Source organism: Nyctereutes procyonoides, unplaced genomic scaffold (assembly GCF_905146905.1).
Source record: "Nyctereutes procyonoides isolate TBG_1078 unplaced genomic scaffold, NYPRO_anot_genome, whole genome shotgun sequence".
NCBI lineage: Eukaryota > Metazoa > Chordata > Mammalia > Carnivora > Canidae > Nyctereutes > Nyctereutes procyonoides.
The window spans coordinates 22,677,235-22,703,660 of record NW_026575134.1 but is presented as its reverse complement, the minus strand read 5'-3'; the positions used below and the strand labels follow the sequence as shown (position 1 = coordinate 22,703,660).

General features: G+C 38.5%; 1 protein-coding gene across 1 annotated transcript in view; it reads left to right on the top strand.

Moving 5' to 3' along the window:
- SEMA3E (semaphorin 3E) overlaps nt 1-26,426 on the top strand; it is a 234,984-nt gene that overhangs the window by 162,829 nt on the left and 45,729 nt on the right. The window contains exon 5 of the mRNA XM_055300904.1: nt 22,822-22,915. Coding sequence (XP_055156879.1) covers nt 22,822-22,915 — 94 coding nt within the window. The remainder of the gene's footprint in view (nt 1-22,821; nt 22,916-26,426) is intronic.

Sequence of the window (26,426 nt, the reverse complement as noted above, 5' to 3'; positions counted from 1 at the left end):
AGGCAAAGCAAAGGCATAGAGTAAAAGGGGAGAAATGAAGTCATTTGTTTCTAAACTTTGTCGGTGGCTCTCCTCTTAAAAGAAGCCACCTGGGCAGCCCGGGTGGCTCAGCACTTTAGCGCCGCCTTCGGCCCAGGGTGTGATCCTGGAGACCCGGGATCGAGTCCCACATCGGGCTCCCTGCGGAGCCTGCTTCTCCCTCTGCCTGTGTCTCTGCCTCTCTCTATGTCTCCCATGCATAAATAAATAAAAATCTGAAGAAGAAGAAGAAGAAGAAGAAGAAGAAGAAGAAGAAGAAAGTATTCTTCCTTGCAAGAACCATAAACATTAAGGGGTGAATGTGTGGGCCATCTCCAAAATTTTTCGGCCAAACATGGGAAAGTATGATTATCTTTGTCGGCATAAGCACTTGAATATATATTGCTGTCATGTTTCATTAATGTAGGGTATTTTCTCAGCGTATTTTTATTTAAGCCTATTTATATCAGTTTTTAAGTATGCAGACTGACTTAGCCATGCAACTATGCTTGGCACCAAATATAATCGATAATGCATTTTTAAAAGATTTTCAGTATACAGTCTTGACACATTTCCTCTAACGCAGCTCAGCTATATAAGTTGGGATATTATCAGCTTCAAAATCATGAGAGTTATACATATCCCTCAATCCAGTATAAATCTCTTTGAAAACATGTTAGAAACTGTATGCAAGTAATGTTCCTAGCTATTCATCCATATTTGAACTTCATAGACTGGAAATTTGTATTCTCTAGTTATTTTTTTTTATTTTTTACTTTTTTTAATTTTTATTTATGTATGACAGTCACACAGATAGAGAGAGAGAGGCAGAGACACAGGCAGAGGGAGAAGCAGGCTCCATGCACCGGGAGCCCGACGTGGGACTCGATCCCGGGTCTCCAGGATCGCTCCCTGGGCCAAAGGCAGGCGCCAAACCGCTGCGCCACCCAGGGATCCCTGTATTCTCTAGTTAAATACTTTATGATATGCCAGTAAGAGATTACAATTTAGACATAACAGGACTCTTGCCTATTTAGAATCATGCATTTTACATTTTGATCCTTAAGAGTTTGAACTCTGTATTTTCAGTAAATATTGAAAGTATCTTTTCAGGTGCAATACTTAATTATCCAAAATAGATCAAAACATACATGTTATGAATACATGGATTTTTAAGTCAAATATATTTTTGACAGGTACTTAAAATTTGTTTCTTAGTCAAATTTTAGTTTCTGCTTGTTGTACCAAGTAAAATTTCATTGGCTAGCTAACAAAACTACTGACAGTTTCTAGAGGTTTAAAAAATTACCCAGTAGAGGGATGCCTGGGTGGCTCAGCGGTTGAGCATCTGTCTTTGGCTCAGGGCTTGAGCCTAGATTCCCGGGATTGAGTTCCACATTGGGCTCTTTGCAGGGAGCCTAAATAAATAAAATCTTTTTTTAAAAAATTACCCGGTAGAGTTCTATAACTGTTAGTACTTTATTGTACACAACTCTGATCAGCATACCTGTGTATCTGATATTCTTTGTGTTTTTCACAAAGAAAGATACATATTTTTATTTCACAAAGAATTTTGTTTAGTACCAACACTTGCCACACCCAGCTTCTAAACCCACAAAATTACAAAGATTTTTAAATTTGTCCTTTCAGTGGCTTTCTATTAGATCCCTGTTTATTTCTATTTGTTTAACTGCAATGTTCTTAACAACAGGTGAAAATGTGTTGAGGACAATAATTTTAGAATAATTTTGTAAAAATCAAGGGTGAGCATTAGCCATTTGAATAGAACAAGTATATGAAGTGTATGCATCAAGTATTTAGCAACATGTATACTTTCAGGTAATTGATATATATTAAACTAGCCTTTAGTTAACAAAAATTTTCAGACTATAACTTGCACCAAGATATTTTTATAAACTTTTTCAGTCACATGTTTTATAGGGTAACCCTTGTTGTGATTTCCTGATCCATTCTTGTAAAAGTATATAGAAATGTTTTACTAATTTAAAAATTGTGGCAATTTTTTTACATTCTCATTTCAAATAAGTGATTAAAAGACAATGTGCATCACCCTATGAAAGCAGGCTTAGGTTTTGCTTTGGCCTCACACTATGTTTTTCATTCTGTAGACCAGGTGCCTTTTATGTATTTTTGAACAAAAATGTAATCAAAGTTATGGGCAATGAAAATAGGCATTACTTTATAATAATGTTTTGTGGGTTTTTTGGCAGCAGGGAGAATAGAAATATTTTATGTGTTAAGATAGATATTGAAAATTAATTGTGGAAGGGGAAATTATTTATACTACCATAGTAACTATCAAAGACAATATATTCATAGTTCTTTAAGAAAGAAGACAAAAATCATTTGAGTAGGTGGAGAAGGCTCTTTTAAGTTTTATATTTGCATTATATCCAGACACATCGTTTAGAAATTAACATTAGAAGATTTAAATAGAATCAGTATTTTAAAAGAAATCCCACATTTTGTCAGCTGGGTCCTCAGTCATTTTGAACAGTGTTTCTTGTGCCTTATTTACTGCAAATCAAAGTGAGTATGGGGTTTTCATCAGGAGCTTGCAGGCTGTTACTTTTGTGACATTTCAAACCCCTAAGCTTATTTTAAAAGGTGTCTGAAGAGACTGATTGTTCCTTCAGGTCCTTCTCTTGTCACCCCGAATAGTGAAAGCTGGTTACATGATGTGATGGGAAGGAACACGGGATTCCTTGTGCTGGTTTTGTCTGAGAGTGGCTCCCTGGAAGCTCTTGGAAAAGCAGGCTGCTTGACACCCTTTGCTTGCGGCTCTGTGTTTTGCCTGCGGAGTGCGAGGCGGTTGGCAGGAGGCCCTCCCGGCTCCCAGGCCTGGGCCGAGGGGCTCATGCGGGGCGCTGGGCGGTGCAGGCTGCAGCTCCCTGCTGGCCCTGGCAAGGCATAGAGCAGAGCAGAGAGCAGGGGAGGCGTGTGTAGGGCGAGGACCGTAACTAATGAAGGAAGGAACAGGTCACAGCCACAGGGAGCTCTGCTCCATGGCATTTTTTGTCCAGTTAAAAAATATGAATACACAGAAGAAGTCACTAAAATAAAAAGTGGATGTCGTCCTCGCCAGCCTTTGCCCATGTCACCCATGGCACTCCTCTGCTAGCAGTTTGATGCTTAGTCTCTAAATGTGGGTACATGTCTGTGCAAAAACAAAAATGTCAGACTCCACGTGAACTTCTGATTTTGTGGATTTTAACTCAGAAATATTTTGTGAACATTCATTACGTTAGGACATAACAATTGCACCTGGTTCATCTAAGCAGCTGCATAGTATTCCACAGGAAGAACGAGTCATAATGTATGTAACGAAGCATTTTATTTGTTAAGCTGTGAGTCCGGAGGCCCCAGGGAGGCCGAGAAGGAGCGTGCTGCCAGGCGAGTCGGTGCCCAGAGGCCCAGGGAGCGCCTGTGGCTCGTGGGCCCGTGGCTGCGTCCAAGGTTGGGGCCTGGCGGCCTAGCTTGCAGCCATGCTTCGCGGGTCTCGGCCTTTCCTGTGTGTGCCCCGACAGGGAGCCTACGTGGAGCCCCAGTTGGCTCCACCTTGTAGGTCGGTAGTCGCACCCCAGGGACCTGAGGAGCCAGGGGGCGAGGTAGTCACGGCGGCTGGTGGCCCGAGGCCAGGTGCTGGCCATGCCCGCTGCACTCTATCACCGCCAACTGTGCCCCACGGGCCCTGGTGTTTGTTCCCCAGACACCGGGAGACTTAGGAGCCCCCCAGATCCTCCCGGGCTCAGAACCCAGTACCCTCCCAGGAACCTCGGAACGAAGCAGTGACTGTGTGGGTCCATGATTTCGTGAGTAGCCTTTGTGACGTTCCCACTGACGTAGACCTCTACCCAAGACACCAAGACGTCCAACTTGAGAAGTTACTGGAAGTATTCGTAAGGTAGAATGTTTATGGACCCTCCCCGACATTTCTTCTTTTAATCACGTCCATCCTGTCCACCCTTGGAAAGGTTTGGTGATGAAATGATAACAGATACCAGTCTTGGTTTTTCTGGTCGTCGGAACATGAATTAGGCAACATGACGTAGTCCACAGAGACACTCTGTAGGTACGCGTCTTTCTCGACATAAAATGCGTGCAGAAAAGTGTACAGATCAAGAAATTGCACTCACGATGAGTTTTTACAAATTGGACACATCCGTGCAACCAGTGTCCAGATGAAGAGGCCAGTGCCACCAGGGCCCCAGGATCTGTCCCCCGACCTTGCGGGTCTCCATTCCCTGCAGGTAACCACTGTTCGGACTTCTCTCCCCATAGAGTTTTGCCTGTTTTAGAATCTTACATAAGTGGAATCACATGGCATATATTTTTCTGCCAAGCTTGTTTTGCTTTAAAAGGATGGTGAGACAGACCTATGCTGTGTGTGTAACTGTTTTTCATGTGTTTTCATTGCTGTGTAGTATTTCCGTACCTCAATTTATTTGCCCATTCTCCTTTTGCTGATTATTTGGGTCGTTTATGGTTTTTGTGCTATTGTGCTGCTGTGAACGCTCTTGTGTAGGTCTTTTTAGTAAACATTCACATATATGTTTGCTTAGTATTTTCTGGGAGTAGAATTAAGGCCCCCAGAGGCTACATGTGCCTAGCAGTAGTAAACACCCCAAACTGTCATGAACTACTGCACCGACGTCACGGCCTCTGGCAGTGTGATGCTTCCAGTGACCTCATTCCCCACAGCCAATACTTGGCACTGTCTTTTCCCCAGTTATTTTGGTGACTATGTGCTATCACATTGTGGTTTTAGTTTTCTTTCCCAAATGACTAATAAAGTTGAGCATTTTTCATATCTTATCGAGGCTTAGAATTGTTGGGTTAATCTTGAAATGGAGTCTCTGGCTGGCCATTGAAGAGCTAATTGACATTTGCCAAATAGGTTTGTCAGGGATTTTATGAGAGAGCAAATATGAAATATCCAGGTCAGTTTTGGAGAAAATAATTATTAGCCCTGATAATTATCACCCATAGTATGGCCCTTTTTTTTGCTTTTTAAAACCCATAGAGAATTTAAAATAAGGATCGGAAATAAAATTGGGAGGGGAAATGGTGGAAGAGAACTGCTATATTATATTTAAAGAGATGGTAGGAAAAGAGGTAACAGGGAGGGTGGTAAGACTAATATTTTCTGATAATGATATTAACCTTCTTGTCAACCAAGGTAAGTCAGTGAAAAAGAGAGTTAGATAGTTCTCGATGGAAGGAACAGTATAGAGATTAATGGCATGAGCTTTGGATTCAAGAATACCTGAGTTTTCATTTTTTCACTGTAACCTAACTAGATATTTTACAGGCCTAGCAACTGTACAGTCTTCATTCAGTAGTGAGGATTAAATATATTAAAAACTAACTATAAAAACATTTTAAGTATAAAAATAGAATACAAGTCACATATAAATAAAATGTAGCCCAATAATGAAGTAGGTACTCAACAAAAAGTAACTACTTCTATTACCTTTTCCATCTTTGGGCTTTGAGGTATAATTATATACATATGTTTATATAAGGGACACTGATAACATGATGAACAGTATCCATAGTATAAGTCCATTGCAAAGAAAAAGAGACTTTCTATATGTGGACTTTTGTACCTCATGCCAAAAACCTAATGTTATCATAGTTTACCACTCTTCACATTTATGGTACTATGACAACTGGATCATGTCTTTCCCTGACATGATGGCGCTTGGGTAATGGCAGATGTTTTGTAGTAGTCACATTAGCCTGGTTTAAGTTGGGAATAATTTAAAATGGATTCAGTTTTTAAATATTCTCTTGAAGGTATCTGGAGAAACTTTGAAAAAATATACCTTAGGATGTTAATAAAATTCTTTAAAGATACATTGGATATTCATTGAAATTTAGTAACTGTTAGGAGAAAATGTGCTAACCTGGTAGGTTTTTCTTGTTTTCAAGAATGTTTTCACTAAGACATTTGAGTAACATTAGGTGATTAAGTAATATGTTGGCTCCTTACAACTAACTTGAATTTTATTAGTATAGTCAAGTTAAATGAGTTACAAATCTAATCACATGCTATGCTGCTAATTCACAGGCATGATATAGAACAGATGTACATAGAGTTAAATTTGGTGGTCTAATTAAAATATTGGCTTAATTAGAATGACTTGCTTATTCCAGTCTGGCAAATTGAATTTTGTCAGGTTTCACTTCCCAAAGGGAGATACATATTTGAAGTAAGTAAACTCTAATTTTACTCATTTATTGTGTTAACCTTTAAAATTCTTTGATATTGTGGATATATTGTCCCGAAAACTTGTATGTATAGATGAAGCAGCTAAGCAGAGAAAGGAAAGAAAAAGTAGAAAAGTTCAGTAGAAATGCAGGATTCTTGGTTTGTTGCTTATCACTGTCATTTTCCTATGAGAAAAGGAAGAGAAAAGTAATATAAGAGACTCAACCAAGAGCAAAATGTTAAATATATGTTGGTATGTCCATCCATAATCTCAGACCAGAAACATTTGTCAGATTTTATAGTCTGTGTAGATTGATCAGTATGTAGATTGTTTTATTTCCTGAATAAAATTCTGGAGCAGTATTAGCAAGGTATAGTTTCATCTTAGTGCAACGTCCGCACAAAGTTTGTTTTCCTCTGTAATTCCTTATTTTCTCATGTGTAAAATTAGATAAAGGGTATCTTCTAATCTAAAATTACATAGCAATGAAATAATACTGTCTACCTCACAGTCTTATTGTGATAATCAAATCACCCCAGTAAGAATCTTAATAAATGTAATGACCATGCATCGAGCACATGCCATGTGCCAGATGTTTTTGTTCATTTGCTTCGATACTCATAACTTTCCACAAGGGAGGGATTACTGCTCTCATGTAACAGATGAGGGACGTAAACAGAAGGTAAGTTGCTTCTTAATGCTGCATAGTAAGTGGCCAAATGTGGGTTGCATGGTCCAAGGTCAAGTTTTTCCCTTATGCCGTGCTGCTTTCCTTCAAGACATAGCACGAAGTGCCATATAAATAGTTTAATGATGGTGGCAATACCTGTGTCTAAGCAGGCATCATCTAGGTGAACCTGTGCTCTCTCCCCTGTTCTCCTACTGTCTCAACTTGACTTTCATCCTCTGCCTTCCATAGACCTCTTCTCTTTTCTCTCATCCTTCCATGTCTTCAAATTTTACTACCTTCTTGATACAGTGAAGGGCTCACTCCACTGACATTGACAAAATATGGCCACAAACGATTTTGTTCTTTATGTATCTGTCTTTATGATATATTAACCCTGGCTCATTTGAACCTTTTGCTCTCTCTATTGGAGCTCTCGAACTGCTGAATAACATTAGAGACAATTGGGGGATGCTGGTTGGTACCACTGTTATTCAGATGAGCCCATATACATGTGCTCACTCACTTTTAGTCCTCAATGAACTGTCCTGGCATTGTCCAAGTCACTGCAGTTTTCTGGAGGTGAGATGAGGGTAAAGTGATACAATGAAAAGAATATAGGTTTTGAACTAGACAGATGCAGTTTCAAATCTGTGTCCTGCTGCCTACTACCTCTAAAACTTTGGGTCAATACTTTACATATCTGAATTTTGCTTTCCCCATCTGTAAATTAAGTCTCTGTTATAATACCTCACTTGCCAGATTGTGTGGATTTTCTGAGATCATACACGGGAAGGGAGCTGCTATGCAGGAAGAGTCTGTACTTACCACCTCTACTTCCTCAAATTCCATTGGTTCTTCAATCCATGGTACATTTATCACTTTTCTAAAATTGCTCCTGTTACTGTTACTCATAACCTTCTAGTTGTCAAATAAGTTTCTCTTTAACTCCCTATCTTATTATGCCTCTTCTTTACTGTATTTGACAGTGTTTATAATTTTGGTATAATAGCTTTCCTCTTGTAATTTTTAGGACCATTATTTTTTTCATAGTTTAAAAATTCTGAATATTCTAGCTTCCCAGTCCTTTAAATTTCGGTGATTGTAGGAGTTCTATCCCTGGCATGTGTTTTCTTACATTTCACGCTTCCCTTGACAATCTGATTAATTCACATGGCTTTATTACCTATTTGTTGACTCTCAAATCTTATCCCCAGACTTGACCTCTGTCCAGAACTCTCCATCCACATTTCCTATGCCTTCCATACCCCCATGAAGTAATGTCCTAGGGACATTGCCAAGAAACAGTTATTTTAATAATAAAACTGAAAATTCTGGTTGACAAGCGAAGGGGGATCTTCATGATGAGGGAGTAGCTGCCACACTACTTTTGGGACTCACCTTATCCTAAGAGACTGACCAAGCCACCACAGCACGTTGTGCCATGCCTCGAGGACATTGTGTTCACTCAGTTGCTCAGGTCTTTGTTCACACCCACCCCTTTACTTGAACCACTTATCTTCATTCTCTGTTGAGAAATTCCTAACTCATTTTTCCAAAACGAAGTGATGTTTATCTCAATCCCCACCTGGTAAAATTAATTACGTTTCCTTTGGATTTTCATTGTACTTAAGTCTTAATTCTGAATTATGATTTCTATGTGAGTGCCAAAGTGTCTCTAGAAAAGAGATTATCATTTCTCTCTCTGTTTCTTTAAGGCCCAGCATAATCCTGGCAGTTATCAGTTAAATCATTCACTAAAAACATGGGATCAGGAGCTCTTCTTTCTGGTGGGAACAAAAAAAAAATACAGCCTTTTTCGTTTGTTTCTTTCAAAACTATTATTACAATTTAACTTTATATCAAGTATAATTCACTTTTGTCTGATAAATTTATTCTAAATTTATCTTATGAGTTTTAAACACATGCATAGATTCCAGGAAGCACCGCCACTGACCAGATTTGCAGTCAGTCCTTTGACCTTTCCTCAACTCTTGGCAGCCACTGACCTATTATCTGTCCCAATAGTTTTTGTAATTTTGAAAACGAGATTTAAATGGAATCATACAGCAGGCCGACTCTGAGATTGGCTTCTGTCGCTTAGTGTAAAGCATTTGAGATTGTGTTCAATAGTGTGTACGTTAATACTACGTTCCCTGTCATTGCGGAGATGTCATCCATGCTATGGAAAACATCATAGTTTGCTTATCCATTCACATATTGAGAGACATTTGGGTTATTTCCAGTTTTTGGCAATCATGAAAAAATGCAGCTTGCGGTAGGCACATTCTAAGACGAACCTGAGGACTCCGGCCCATCAGTTGAGGGGGGAGGGGAACCTGTCACTTGCTTCTACCCTATAAAATATGGCAAAGGTGATGTGATATCACTCCCGTGATTAGGTTATAGTGTGTGGAAAAAGGGGAAGGGAGTCTGCAGGGGTAATTAGTCCCTAATCACTTCTCTTTAAGCCAGCAGTTGCTAATCTTTGTCAAAAGAGGGCACTGAGAGATGTTCCAGAAGGAAAAGACTCCCTCTGGGGCTGGGGTGGCCCCTTCACCAGGTTTCTAGAGAGTGCACTTCTTCCATTGTTGCCCAGACCCTGTGGTTTTCTGGGCACGAGGTGCCCAAAGGACATGGATTCCTGCAGCACCTGCCCTCGTCCCCGCAGAGGGAGCAGGCCGCCCGAGGACCCTGCCCCCGTCCCCCCGGCACAGACCTGGGCCCAGGCCAGCATCCAGGGACCCCCCTGGAGGCCTGTCCGGCAGGTGCGCCTCCCCCTTGCGTGGGGCCAGCGAGCCCGCCGGGGTGCGGGGGGGGGGCGACTCCCCCTCCCAGGTTTTTCCTTCCTCAGCCTTCATCATCCTTGCTCCCTTGTCATCACTTAATCACATTTCTATTACACGTCCCCTGTTTAACCCTCTGTTATCAGTGTTTCGGTCACTTGATTGGAGCCAGACTGATACAAGAAAATAATCTACTCTTCTACCGCTTAGGAACCACAGATTTGCTGATTTTCTGTAGGATTACTAGAAGGAGTTTAGCAGTTTAGCAAAGCCTAAAGCCTGAGGCAGCGTGCACTGGGGGGGGGGGGGGCGCCACGGTCCGCCAGCAAGGCCACCCCGAGGGCTCCTGGCAAGGCCCCGGGACCTGGCTGGCACATCTGAAAATGCGCTGGGCGAGCCCCATTGCTTACCAGATGCGGACACTGCCCAGCCACACGCTGGCCACTCGCTGGCTGCGGAAGGCCTGTAGACCCAAATACAGACCAAAAGCCCTGGCCGGCAGGGTGGCCGCCTTAGCAAACACAGGAGGGAGAAGCACAAGCCCACAAACCTCGGCCCACCTTCCCGGGGAATCCCTGCCCCTCGGGGCCTGGCTCACTGGTGAGATCCTATGACATAATACCAGCCGGCCACGGGAGCGGGGTCACGGGGACCCTGAAATGATTACGTGGAGAACTGCTCGCTTGTTCCAAGACCCACCAGGCCGGTAGACACTTCTTCACTCCAGCGATGTGTAAATATGAACCTCGGGGCTTAAAGATGATGTTCTGAACCTAAAACATTGTAGAACTAGAGACCAAAAAGCATTTAATGATGGAATGGAAATAGAATGTAATATTTGTCTGATATCCACGTAAACTTGGCATAACGTGGGCTTTGTGAACTGACAGGTCAATGATGCTATAAAGACTGGATGGAGGGGCGGCTGGGTGGCTCAGTGGGTGAGGCTCAGGTCATGGTCCCGAGGCCTTGGGATGGAGCCCCGTGTTGGGCCCCCTGCTCAGTGGGGAGCCTGCTTCTCTTTCTCTCTCTCCTGCGTGCTGTCTCTCTCACTCTATCTCAAATAATGTAAATAAAGCACCTAAAATAGTAAATGTCAGGGAGTCATCAGCTGTCACTGTCACCACCACCAGCGGCGTCTCATTCCTTTAACCTTCCAGTGGTAGTCATTAGCCCCATGTGTTCATTCACAAGCCTGAATTCCTAATTCTGACATGTCTTTTGCTATCTTGTGTCAACTTTCTAGTATCTCCTGCCATTTAGGGGGCCAGGGGGACCCAGTGGGTGAAGCGTTTGCCTCGGGCTCAGGTCATGATCCCAGGGTCCTGGGATCGAGCCCTGCATCGGGCTCCCTGCTCGGGGGGGGGGGGGGGGGGAGGAGCCTGCTTCTCCCTCTCCCTCTGCTGCTCCCCCCTATTGGGGCTCTCTCTCTCTCTCAAAATAAATCTTTTTAAAAATCTTTAGTATCTCTTATCAATTAAAAAGTATCCAAATCAGTAAATCAAACACATTCCTCGTATCAGATTTAAAAATCTATCCTTTGGTTCCTTTCTACTCTGCTCCGATCACAGTTCAGCTGTCACCCTTTTCTTTCTGGCCGGTGCTTAAAACCTCAGTGCTGTCACCAACCTAGCTGCCCCCGAGGTGAGTCGGGGTGGTGCGGGGTTGGCTGTGTTTCAGCCACCTCTCCGAGGCCCTCCTCCAGAACGCTCACCGCCCGACGGCTTCCACGGGCTTCCTCACGCCCTCGCTGGCTCTTCAGGCTGCTTGATCCCTGCTGTCAAATCAGCTTCACTGAACAATAAGTCTTTTCAGAATGCCAACGAGTTCTGTTGCACAGCGAGGGGAGAAGGGGGCCGCCTCCCCACCTCCTACCCCCCACTCCTGAGCCCTCCCTGGGCGACCTTAGGCCCAGTCTCTGAGGGCTGCACCCCTTTCTTACCCATCCCTTCATCATGGAACGCCTCTCCTTCCAAAAGCCTTCCTGTCGAAGGCTGCTTAGCAGGCCTGGGGATTCCATCCTCCTGCTACTAGCTCTGTGAATTTGGATGCATTTCTCTATATCTCTAAGCCGCAGAACCTTTATTCGTAAAATAGGGTACAACTATCTGTCTCAGAAGGTAGTAACAATGAACAAGACAAGTAAGCAATGTTCTTGGAACAGCCTCTGAGACAGAGTGTTCCTAATGTAAATCTTAACTAATTGTTTTTTTGTCCCTGGGAAAACCAGTTCAGAGCATTACCAGTCCTTCTTTCCACCCAGACCACACCACCCCCAGGACCAAAGTTAGGTTCCAGGTTCTTGTTCTCATCACAGTGTGTGCTTCATTCTAGGACTTTTCACACTGATGCACTCATTATCGTAATTATATTTCCCTATCTAGGGCCTGAAAGACATAGTTCGTGTCTCATGATGTTCTTGGAAGAATCATTGTACATTTAAATACCTGTCTTAAAGACTTGTGATAAGCCATAGGGAGAGCATGTAGGTAGAGTGCTTTGTATCTGAAGAAATGAACTATTACCTTTGCAGTAACTAGCACAGCGCCGTGCAGAGTGAGGAAGTGCACGGTTGAATGAAGGCCACGTTGAAATGGTGTCGTAGAGAGCAGATGTTAGGCACTGCGTTGATCCTCCATTCTGTTATCACTGATGATGTGATCCTAGTGAAACATACTGTCTCTTTTAGTTTTACTGTATTTCTGTTCTGTCTCTATCTACGGGCATGAGCCTCCACAATAATCACTAAAAACAAGAAACATGTTAAGGATATGCTCACACACACACACACACACACACACACCCTTTAATGTTTGCATAATAAGCTGACTTTTGTGGTTTGATGAAGGGATGGATGAGATGCAAGGAGAAAGGTAGAAACATACATTCTCATGACTAGGTCATGGAGCAGGTTTTCCTATTTCAAGTATATAGCAAATTGGACTATAGGTCTGGGCATCGTAAAATCAGGAAGGATTTAATGGTTATTAGCTTTGAAAACAATTTTGGAATACTCTTCTCTATGTAAGAATGAGGATACAATTCTGCACATGCATATTTCCTCTCTCCCTGATAAAAAGCCAGAAATCCCTTAACCCAGACTCTGATAACCACAAAAGCCTACCCGTTAACCCTGTTTTCCAGAATTCTCTTTGTTGACACTGTTAACGCCAAGGGCTGCATGGGCCCAGCCAGGACTGGAAGACAAATCAGCGCTTAGAGAAGGCGTCCCTACCCTTGCAGCTGTCCCCTTTTACTATGCAGATGGTGAATTGATTTTTCCTTTACCAGCAATTCTTTCTTTTCTTCTCCACACAGGACTGTGATCCTTTGTGATCATGTTTGACTCAGCAGTGGGGACACTCAGAAGATTGAAGAGTTTTCACATGTGTCCAAGGGAAAGGGAACAGGGATTCAGAAATGAGGAATTGCTCCAAAGGCTGTCTGTAGTCTAAAAAGGGGGCTATGACTTCCTCCCTGTGAAAAGTAGATATTCATAGTTTTAGAAAAAGCGTCTTTGTCCTCAAAAAAGAATTTTGACTCTTGTTTCATTGTGTGTGGTCAGAATAACAGTGAGAGCAGTCAGACCCAGAAAAGGTGGGCAGGAGAAACAGTCCAGAAGAGAAATCCAGATCTTAGAGCTAACTTGCGTCCAGATGGATCTTTTCTTTCCATGTGTAAATGTCTAAATAATTACCTGCATTCTTCAGTTAAATTTTTTGAAATATATGTGAAATTTTATTTGTGATTTTTTCTAGCATTATCCTCTTTACAGTTTTAATGTTAATACTGATTAACATTAATTTAACAGTAGAGTATTTAATATTCATATTTCACATATTGCTTTTGTTGTCATATATGTAAATTATTATATAAACACATATATAAATTATATGTACCATGTATTTTATCTAAGAAACAGATATGATTTAATTGCTCATTTATGATGTACCAATTATTACACAGTGTATAGAGAATATCAGAAATTAAACACTGCTGATAATGAACAAGTATTTACTACCATTAATTTTTTTCTACTAGATTTGCCCTGTAATATATAGGTTAAAAGTTTAAAATTGCTTAAAAAATAGCCATTTGCAGTTCCATTCACTAGCATTCTTGACATTTTATTAAGCAGCTAAAATTATGGAATCTAGACCATGATGCCTATTATGGCAAAACTCTATTTTCTTCAGCCTTTTTATGTGTAGATCTGCTTCAAATATTGTATAACTTGTTGATGTGAAGAGATTCCAAGTAAACTACTTAGTATTTTATTACAGAATGGCGTTTCAGTTTCCGTATCAGTTGTAAATTTAGCACCAGATTAACTGGGTAGTCCAGGCAGGGATTTGACTAGACGTATTGTGGTAGATTTTCTATCACACTGACTTTGACTTTTTCCAAAATCAAACACAGATGATCGATCATAAGATAAATGAATCAAATTACAAGCAATGCTATAATTATTAGAAGACTGGCTCTGGTAATTTTTCACATAATTAAAATACCAAATTTCTTAATCTCAAAACTAGATATTTAATTATAATATGACATTTTCTAATATGATCTTAGAGGATATGTCCAGAAAATGCTTCAGCATCAAGGTTTTTATTTTCTTAGGCTTATTTCAGTCTGTTAGAGTTATTCTCCTATTGATAAACTGTGTCATCTTTTCCCTGAGATACCTCGTCAAGCTGACATACCTCTTCTAAGTCTTTGTTTTTATAGCTTCTTTGTTTCTTAGAATAAAAAGTTATTCTAAGACCACTTTGTACTTTTATGGGTGCAGACTATTTTTAAAATTTGTTTTGTGATCTTTATTGACTTGTGTGATTTCATTATATAATAAGGAGAGAAAAAAGTCATTTCGAGTGAAAAAAAAATGTTTATGGTTTTTCCATAAACATAAGATTTCTTTTCTCAAAATCATTCAGTTATATTATTTATCAATTTTTCTTTTATCTCTTCTAGATTTTGTGTCTTGTTTTAAAAGGTCTTTTCCACACTCAAGGTTACATACAAAATTTTTATGTCTTTTTCTATTCCTTCTATAATCCTATTTCTTATGTTTAAATTGGTGATCAATCTGGAATTTGGCTACAGGGCTATGGGACATGAGGTAGTAATCAAACTTTATTTTTTTCCATATGGCACTCCAGTTGTCCAAACACCATTTATCGAATAATCCATCATCTATCCAGTTCTTTGAAATACTATCCATATTAATGTGTATTCTTACACTTATGGTTTCTTATAATATATAATAAGGTTTTAAAGTTAATTACAAAATAACAAAACAAAAATAAAATTATACAGAATGAAATCAGCATTGTGCACCATTACATTTGATATAAAATATCTGTTTGCAAACCCTTGGATTTGTTAAGAGGTCAGTTTCCTTTTCATATATAGTTATGTCACATTCAAATTTTCTAATTCTGGAATTTTTTAATATTCCTTCTTCTGATTCTCACAACAGTCATAGGAGAGAGCAACACAGAAATCTTGTTTCTTCTTTTTCATAAATGTTGAAACTGAGGTTGAAAGAGGTTATGGGACTTGAGCCATAGATCAAACTAGAGGCTTTCTTATTTCCGCTTTGGATTAGCTCTCTTTGTAAAAAACATTTCGACTCTTCCTTGAATTATCATTCCTTTTTTTTTTCTTTAAAGATTTTATTTATTTATTCCTGAGAAACACAGAGAGGCAGAGACACAGGCAGAGGAACAAGCAGGCTCCATGCGGGGAGCCTGATGTGAGACTCAATCCCGGGCCTCCAGATCACAACCTCGGCTGAAGGCAGACACCTCAACTGCTGAGCCACCAGGGATCCCTGAATTTTCATTCCTATTCCTATTTTCATTCTCCTCCTCTCTCTGGTTCCTAGTAGTTTATAAAATAACATCAGAGACTTTATTTTTGCCATTGAAGTAGAGTTAATATATTGTCTCATAAAAATTAGCATATTAGTTGTAGTCACATGTTCACCTTGGCTCTGCTATTTGTTAAATTTACAATTAGAAAGGATGCTTAGCTTAATTTTTATGGGGTTTAAAAGGAGCAGAATACACCTTGTTTCCTAAATTCAGTATTGATTGAATGCTTGGAATGTAGTAGGCTTCTTAAATGTTTGTTGAATTACCCATATATACGTACCCACGATGCAATGGAAATAACGTTACAGGAGACATGTAGCACAGCCTATGGGAGAAGTTTTGCTTGGAGAAGTCTCCCGGAATATCAGCAAAGTCATTTTTCAGCATCGTTTCCTCATTACATAGGGTTTATGTTGTAAAGAAAAGGAAGGATTGAATTCCCTTTTCCCAAAGGGAAACTGTATGGAAGAGCTATGGATATTGTCAAGCATACAATCTTTAAAGAAAGTCAACCAGCTTGTGCTTTTGGAGTTGTGATTGGATGGTGGAAGTCATGAGGGAGATAGCCTAAGACAGAGCGGTGAGGATCCTGAACTGCCATTTTGGAGATTACACTGTATAACAGCAAGGAAACACCGGAGGGAGAGTGGCATGATTCTATTTGAAAGGGAGGTGAGGAAGAGGTAGGCAGCAAAGAAGACGCTGTTTTCTAATAAAAGCAGGCTTCAGGGCTACATAATAATTAAGGTTTGAAGAGTATTTGTTTCCAGTACTTTTAGTACACAAGACATACATTTCTGGTAGACAGAGCTAATAGTGTGGAATTTAAAAGACTATTGGCATAAGATGAGGGCGAGGAGAATGGAATCGTGAAGTAGTAATTAAAGGAAACACAAGAAGGGGAAAGATTATTTTGCCTACAAATATCTCTTTAAGCAAACATTGCTTTACAAATTCAGCACAAGGGATCCCTGGGTGGCACAGCGGTTTGGCGCCTGCCTTTGGCCCAGGGCGTGATCCTGGAGACCCAGGATCAAATCCCACATCGGGCTCCCGGTGCATGGAGCCTGCTTCTCCCTCTGCCTGTGTCTCTGCCTCTCTCTCTCTCTCTCTCTCTCTCTCTCTGTGTGTGTGTGACTATCATAAATAAATAAAAATTTTAAAAAATCCATGATAAAATCTACAATATTAAAAAAAAAACAAATTCAGCACAAGAGAATCAAGTTAAAACTTTACCCTAGGTGTATTATATATGCTTTTAAAAAATGTTTGGTGGCATCTGCAAGCTATTCCAATAATGTTAAAGGAAATAAAGCATTTGAACATAGAATTTAATAAATAGATAACTAAATAATGATATTTTCTTCTTTAAAAAATCTGAATAAACATTTTTAAACCTTGATTATACATTAATTACCTCATAAAAGACACTCAACCATGCCCAGCAGGACAAACATATACCCCTCTCCATCTACAATGGTAGGTAGGATGGATAATATTGTATGTAAAATAAATGTGGAACCAGAAGCTAGAAGACCCTCTTTGAGACTGGCTAGCCCTTGCCCTGCCTTTGATTTTAATGTCAGTGAATATTCTTGAACCCTATTTTACCTCATAAGCTTATTTTGAAGTTGAAACAATCTATGCAAGGGTATTGCCTACATTTTAAAGAATCATACGGTATGACATAATTTTTTAGACATTAAAAATGTAAAAAAAAATGCAGAGCCATTAGTGTCAAAATGTTTAAATGTTTACTTACAATTTCACTCCCATTTTATATTTTTTTCTACCAGTTTATTCAGTTTTGGGGTATATAAATATACCAGTTTATTCAGTTTCAAATATTCTTTATTACATATTTTTATTGATTGGCAGAAGAAAGGAAAAGTTGTGTAGTGAGTCACTTTCAAAGTTAATTTGCTGCAGGTCATTAGGTAACTGTTATGTACAGAACTAAAGTGCATGATATGGTTATTATAGACATTTGCTTATCAAAACTGCATCTTTATTTTTCATTGTTGATGGGTATGTGTTTACATGCCTTGCTTATTTTACTATTTTTTCTCTGTTAGAAATAGTTAATAAAATAAGGGATTATTGCATTGTCCTGTAGTGTTTGTAATGGTCTAGTTTTTTTCTGACATCTTTCAGAATTTACCATTGACACTAAGGGCAAAAATAGTTCACCAAGCTGACTTATTAATGGGAAACTCTCATTTGATTTACTTGGCCTCACATTTCACAGCTGATACGCAGTAGCTCACACCTATTGAAAATAGCTTAGAACAGTATTTCTGGGTTCCGTGCACTCCCCTCAAGGCCCAAAGGGGAAAATTCTCCTGGAAAGACATAATATTTATTCTTAAAACTTTTTTCTGAAGAGCACAGGCATCTGCCCACATTTGCAATCTGCAAGTCCTGCTTTCTCTTCAAGCACAGGAGAATCTATTGAAAAACTTAATACCACACGGAGACAAAAAGTGTAGCCCGCACTGCTAATGCTAGTGATGACTTGTAAACGTAAGCCACATTACTCAGACAGAAATTCCAGCTGTTAAAACACAGATAATGGAAAGCCAGTGTAAGTACTGACCAACATTCACCATAAGGTTAAACACCAACATTACATAGTACTTGAACCATAAGCGCGATTGCTTTGGGGTCATTGACAATGTCATCATGCCTCAAGTTTTCTGGTTGGTTTGGTTGCTGAATTTCACTTCATGCAAGAAAATTATATTACTCGCTTTTTAGCATTTTATTGGATTGTGCACTAAATTAAACACTTCATTTAAGATCACAATGAACTCTCAAAATAATGTGAGAAACTTCATTCTTGAATATATAGTTAATTTTGAAGTCAGCTCGATCTGTGCAGAACAAAGCAATAGAAGTTTAGAATTTGCCTGTTCTCCATTATCAGTATTATCCAGTCTAGGATATTTTTTTTCTTTTTACCCCTTCTCAACAATATCCACATCTCTGCTGTATGAAGTTGCAAAAATAATATATTGAGTCCTAAGGAATTAAAATGAATCAAACCAATGTGTCTTTCTTAAATAGGTAGCTTAACAAGATAAAGAAACCCTCCGCTCTAAAATCATGAAATTAAAGATCAGGTAAATTATTAAAAACTGCTGTCAAGTTAGTTGTTTGGTAAGAATTAAGAACTCAGTCTTTACTCTCGGCTCAGTATTGAAGCTTCATGACCATATCACCATATCAAAAGAATACTCGTTTAAAAAAAATTAAACATGTGGGAAAGGGAAGCCTTAAGTAACAAATGATTTTGTACCTCCATATTACTTCAGATTACATATCATTAATAAGGTCATTGGGGATAAAACAAACACCACTATCATTCTTCAGTATTTGATTTTATTTTTAATAAATGCCAGGGAGTATTCAATTATATTTATCCTAAACCTTAATATATTAATCCTGTAAGAATCCTTTATAAATTATAAAAGTATATATAAAATATATTACCCTCATTAAGTAGCTGGGGAAATAACATATCTATTCTTCCTTTAGTTGTTTTAACAAGTAATAGTTTTACTAAAGCCAATGGCAATCAAAATGTAGCAAAAAAAAATAGGATCATGATGTTGCTATATGAGCAGCTGTCAGGAAGCATGCACAGTGTAGCACAGCGGAGCAATTTGTACTTACTGTCTAGTTTCAATTCCACACACCTGTCTACAGCAGTCTGTGAGTTCCAGATACAAAAGAAAATAAGCAAAGGCAAAACGAAAAAAAAAATCTGTTTCTAGAAAGGTGGTATTTTTGCAAACATTGTGAAGAGTTGTGCATTTATTATGTGCCAGGTAGTTTATTTGATAGAGGGGATCAGAGATTAACATCACATGGGCAGTTTCCCCCAAAAAATACTACAATCGAGAAGGAAGGAATCAAACAGGCAGTTGTAACACAGAAAAGTGCATGACATAAAAGAAGGATTCGTATGACGCTTGATAGGACACAAAAAGGGAAAGGAGGAGATTCTAGGGCAGGCAAAGAGGTCAGATCAGGATTCCTGGGGGTGCTAGAGTCCCTTCTGAATTCTTAGTATTTTTTTTTAATTTTTATTTATTTACGATAGTCACACAGAGAGAGCTAGAGAGAGAGGCAGAGACATAGGCAGAGGGAGAAGCAGGCTCCATGCACCGGGAGCCCGACATGGGATTCGATCCCGGGTCTCCAGGATCGCGCCCTGGGCCAAAGGCAGGCGCCAAACCACTGTGCCACCCAGGGATCCCTGAATTCTTAGTATTAATTGGGCATTATTATCCCGAACACACCGATAAGCCCAGGTAAGAGACACCCGGAAGGAAGCCTGCGAGTGGTTCACAACGGCTGGCACTCAGACTTTCAGGTGTCCAAAGCACCTCTTCATTATTGTGTTATAGGTATCATATGCTTCAAAATACACAGTCTTGTAGTTTTCAAATGTAAGTATCACACTGTACAATCCAGTTTGCCGTTGTCTTCATTTTTGTATTATTTGAGTCCTAGAGTAGTAGCCACGTGCTATGTATGGATGCAATGACTGTGTCCTCTGAAGATGGGAACCTTCTCTTTGTGCATAAAGATAATGGCACTTGTCTAAAGCAAGGGTGTTCCAATAGTTTCTCTCTTTTTTTCTTTTTATTCAGCATTGGGCTAAACAAGTAGAAACTGAAGAACACATGCATTTTTTTAATTAAAATGTTCAATGTCCTTTATTGAAAAATATGGGTTTTTAGTAGTGATGTAAAAAAACAGGCAAAAAATTTTAATTGAACTATTTTATTGTTTTAAAATGATTACACATTGAGGTAGCTTTCACCATTAATCAACTAAATGAGAGAGTTGAAATCTTCTGCATAAAAGTGGAAATTTTCAGTCAAGATACATGTGAGCATACATTAGTATGCTCAGGAGGCATAGATCTCTGAGAATGTTTGAATATCCGACACTCATTTATCCTCAGGTTTAAATCTGAGGTTTTGTAAAAGAGGATGACCTTTTACAGACTCAGCTAGTTGTTCAATACATGTTGAACAGAATCGTGCCTCGTACATAACCTAAAAATTGCATGTGATTCTAGGTTCTGATTAATTGTTTTCAAGATGTTTGGGTTATAGGTGTCTTTTTAATATAGGTTTATTTCTGCTGATTCAATCAACTTCTCTTGAGAGCTGAAGACACTGATATGTCAGAAAATTGAAAAGTCTGACCTGTGCTGAAATTCCCTGGTCAACGACAGCCTCAGGAGCATAGATCGTGATTTCTACTTAGGAAAACCTGTGCCTTTTCTCAGACGTTGTGACTTCATTCTCTTCATCTAACTACAGTCCTTCAAAGTCTAAGATGCTCTTGACCTTAGAATTCTTAGTTTGCATTTTCTGTTTCACCCACTTGACATTTTAAATTTATTAATATAGTGCACTGACTTGAATAAATAAGCATCATGTTTTTGTTTGCAGTTTCAATTTTAGTGTTGAAGGTATCTAATTTTACCCATTGGGTAAATCACCTTCATCTGTCATTAGTGATGAAAAGCTGAGTATCAGAATTTTGAAGTTGTAGGAAGTTTTGATTTAAGAAAGCGGTTCAGTATACCTCTTTAACAGCTTTTTTATTTGGACATTTGACTGCATTTGAACAAATATAAAATGTATGTCCTACCTACTTTTTTCCAATAATCTACAAAAGCGATAGCGACTAAAGGGTCAAACATATATTACAGTCACACACTTGATCACTTTCTTCTTCCCATAATGCTGTGGGTCCCTTTTGCAAATTTAGATGCAAACCTTTCAGCACAAGTGTTAGGTTAGCTGGGCAGACCAGCCATTCTGTCTCATTTGCACAAATTTTTTTTTCTCATGTCATTGCAAATTTGTTATCTCTGAGGAGTGAACACAAAAATGTCTCAAATTATTCATTGGTATTCCTACTCTCTACTTATTTGTGTGAAGTGTATAAATAGGAAAACAAAAAGGAGCTTAAAAAAAGTTCTATGTCTTTTAGCTACATCTGTGTTGGGAGCCTACATTTGTTCTCTAGGCTGTGGTTTAATTCCAAGGATAAGATCTGGAGGGTATAGGGGCCAGATGAACTCTTCATTTACTGGGAAGGTTTTGGAACGGCAGGACCAGAAGGGTGATTTTAGAAGATCAGAGACAGAAAGAAAAGTGTGTCAAATAAGAATGGCAAGATAAAGACAGACAGATAACGTGAGTTAGGAGGGTGGCTAAGAAAGTCAAATTCAAGATTGAGTCAAATTCAACCTCTCAGAGGTTACTCAGGACTTGCATATTGTTTTTAGGATCATGGTTCACAGGTGGGCAGGGCTGTTCATAGACGCCAGTGGGCAGTGTCAGCAATATTCTGCTGCAGACTAGTTTTCTTCTCACAAAATTTTCAGTATTGTTATTGTCACTTTTCCAAATTACTTTCTTTTACCCAAACCATTTATAGCACACTTAATAATCATAAAAGTGTATTAGTGACAATTTTGAAATCTGAGTATATTCAGAGAAAATTTCTGTGGTTATGCGCTCACAATAGGAACCAATTAAGTGGTAGTTTTTCATAGGAATACTTATTTTCAAGCTCTCACCTGACGCAAGTCTGAAATATTGCTCATGATGTGACACTTATTTTTATATGTCTATATTCCAGTAATAAGTTATGCAGCCATCATTTTCTAAATTATTAAAATTAAATGTCTATAAAAAGAATATGTGATGAAGAATAAAAATGATTGGAAATAAATAATCCAAATTGTTTGAAAATTTTATCAGTTTCTTTTTGCAGACCCTTCAAAAACAAATCAGTAGTGGCCTTTATGGAATAGCAGCCCATTTCTGTATTTATCACTGAACTTCCTTCCCTTTTGGTAACTATTTTTCTTAAGCATGTTTTTGTTCCTTTGGAATATTTACCAGACACATTTCAGAATAAGTAATACTGTCTGCTCGAGTGATAAAAATTGCTAACATCTTCCATGTCCTCACCTGCATACTTTCTGAGGGGAGTGAGAAAACCTATATGGGCCTGAAAACCCATATATGTAATTTATAAAACCCTATTTATGGTCCTAAATAACTTGATCATACTCAATGGTGCCCTATTTACAGTACCTATTTTGCAAAATACCAGGGTTTTTATATGTTTCATCTGAGCAGTTAGATTCTTATTAAAGTCAGTAAATACATAATGGCCTTTCTGTTTTATTTTTCAAGGATCCTCTGTTTCATCTGGAATTGCACAGGTCTGAAAGAGGAAGAGGCAGATGTCCTTTTGATCCCAGCTCCTCCTTCATATCTACCTTAATTGGTAATTATTTTTGCCACAGACATTAGCTGGCCATCATATTGATTTTGAAACTTTGGTTCTCTTAGTGTTTCTTGGTATGTGTTGATGAGTCTTATGTATTTATTGGTGCTGATAAATAAATCATAAAAAATTTTAAGCCATGCTAAGCTGAGCCAATTTGAGTCTAAAATAAGTGCAACTATACTTGACATATGTGTGTCAAAACACAAATTGTTGCTTAATAACTGGTATAAAACATGTCGTATAGTGCCATTTATTGTTCAAAAAATGGAGCTATGGGCATACTTTATAAAACCTGGCCAGAGAGGCTGAACTATTGTAATATATGTTAGTTCCTTTTGTTTTAATTGCTCTCTGACTTTAGGGGAACTTTAAATATTCTCTTCTTGGTGGCTTTCTTTATAGCAGTAGAATTCATCAGAAAGTCATCTCAATTGAGAGCTTTAAAGTTATTTATCTAAATTCCTGTTTACCTAGAATGTTAACTATAGAGGTTGACCAGTTCAAACTTCCACTAAATGTCCACATTTAAATAGTAGAATAAGCTGCTATGTCTGGTCCCGATTTCCATATGATACCATTTAATTAGATGAGGTACCTGACTACATCACTTAAAACAAAATGAAATTATTTTTCTTGCTCTTTTATATTCTTTGGGACTCAAAAATGGCACCTTTGTCAAAGTACTCCAGCACTGTGATGGTGGAGATGGGGGAGTTCCCAAACATAAACCTGAAGAGAAAAAAAAAAAAAAAAAAAAAAAACCTGAAGAGAGCTCTCCCTGACATCCAACGAGGTGCTATTAGGAATCCTTTTTTCAAAAAAAATAAAAAATAAAAAACAAAAAAAAAGGAATCCTTTTTTCTCAGTGTTACGAGGTTCTGATATAGGGATGGTACAGATGTATGAATTTCTGTTAGTAAATTTGCAATACTTAGAGTTATATGCTAATACGAGGTCATGCTGTTTGCAGAAGATGGGAAAGTGTGAAACAGCATGCAGGGATTTCCTATCTTAAATGAAGGGTTAACACTTAAAACTTCCCACTGATGAGTAATCAGAATACCATATGCTTGATTTTGAGTTGATACAGATATTCTTGTGTATTCTAGAAACTCTATAGCCTCTGAATTTATCCAGACAGTTGATTTTGAGGGGCCTTGCATCCCACTCTTTTTATTTCCCCATCCCAGTCATCATACTTAGGTCCAAGAAAGTAAAGCTTCTTTTATATGTGCAGTTGACCTTTGAACAGCACAGGTTTCAACTTCATGGGTACAGATTTTTTTTTAATAAATACAGTGCAGTACTGTTAATGTATTTTCTCTTCCTTATGATTTTCTTAACAACATATCTTCTGTAGTTTAAGAAAACAGAAGATAACACATGTAACATACAAACTATGTGTTAACCAATTATTGTGTGTTATCCGTCAGTCTCTGGTCAGTTAGTAGTTAAGTTTTTGGAGAGTCATAAGTTATATGCAAATTTTCAACTGTACAGGTCAGCGCTCCCAACTTCCATGTTCCTCAGAGGTCAACTGTCTATTTGTGGAGCAAAGATCTTATGTTAGCTCTAATTAATAGGGAAAGATTGATTTGCTTCAGCCCCATAATTTTCAAAGGCTCTAAGATGAGATTTCATATAGGAAGTAATTAAGGTCTTCCAGAGCTTGAATAAAGAGAGGTAATATTTTTAAAGAATATAATATTTTCAAGAAAAGTAGTATTTTAAGATAGCTAGCATTCCTCTGCTAACCTGTGTGTGTGTGTGTGTGTGTGTATAAACAGAATATGATGAAGAGAGACTTTAAATATGAAAATAAGGTTACCTAAGCTTAACTTTAATAGGAATCAAAATCTTGGGAGTGACACTTTCAGTGAATGCCAGATCCATAAACGTTAGAAATGGCAGTGTGTGCATTAAAATACATGCATTTAATAGACTTTTTTTTTTCTAATGCCTTTAGTGCATTTGGAGGTAACTTCATAGGTTTAAAATTTTAACATATTCGGAAGAGATTTTCTTATCATTTCTTTTACCATACATCTTGCACAGAATAGGCCTCCTGTAAAAATATTCACTGAATAGACTCAGTATTCATAAACAAACACAAAACAAATTTTGGTATATTATTCATAAGAATATTATAAATGATATTGAAAGTAGGAAATTACAGCATAAACACTACTTCTATAGTGAAATCCTAAGAAGATTAGCACACCATTTATTTTTAACATTTCACTTAAATGGTTTAAAACAATTTCTTTAGTCACCCTGCCACTCAGCACTAAGCCTCCCTGGAGCTTATTTATGCATGAAACCAGGAACTTAAAACTGAATTTTTTAAGAGGGGAAATATTACTGGAGGGACATTTCCAAGTGGGTTTCATTGAACTTCCAAATCAAATTACACTGTGCTGAAATGTGAAGTGCTTGCCATCTGGGTGGCTGTTTCGCTTATTCAGAAGAGAAATCAAATCATAAGAGCCCTCCAAACTAAACACAAAAGTTATAGGACTAATCCCTCCAAAGAGAAGAAATAAAAATATAATTCTTCATATTTATCCACTAGCTTTCATCCCAAAGTACCTTTGAAAGATCATTCACTCGCTGTAGATAGGCAGCAGCCACTGAGATGGAAACCCGATAACCTATGTGAGCCAGCAACTCAAAAAGAGAGGAAGTCGGAATAATTCACCCAGTTGAAAAAACAGCAGGAATATTGGCTGGAAAAACGGAGCTACCTGAGTTGGAATTTGGCAAGCTCGGCGTAGCTCACTCTGACAGGGAAAGAATGCGTTAATATGGTATTTTATGACCACACGTGTTCTCTGTTGATGGGTTAGGACAAGACTCCAGCAAAATGATGACCATCTTGAGACCACGATCCTTCTTTGTTTCTTTGTTAAATGTGGGTCGTGCTTACTGTCTGATGCCTATTCACCTTGACATGCGCTTTCATGATAAGAAACTGGAATTTGTAACAATCCTCATAAAGCTAACAAGGCCCACAAAGAAAAAAATGTGCTGGCAAATCAAAGAAGGTCTTATTATTTCTTAACTTTAGATACAGTTTTCATTTCAGATAACTTAAATTCAGTTGGCTGAAGATCACGTGAACTAAGAGCTCACCAAAAAACTGAGTAAAGAAAGATTATTTGCGAGGTAAAAGAGAAGTTAACAAACATGTTTTAATTAAATTTATCATCTAATTTAGGAAGGAACTTTTAGTATCTTGCAATGATTCCATGTGAAACAGAATTTAAGGAGTAAAACAGCCTCGTTGTTTAGCTATGTTCTGAATGTTCAGAAATCAATTGAAATGAATTGAAATCATATGTTGATTATGGTTGCTCTCCAAAGACCATTTGGTTTTAACATAATTTATCTTGGTGGCATATAAATTCATACCACAGGTGCAATATTTCTACATGTTTAGCCACATTTTCCCCTACTATGATTACTAATTTGTTCTTTAAAAAAATGGTCTTAAGTAAATGTCTGGAGA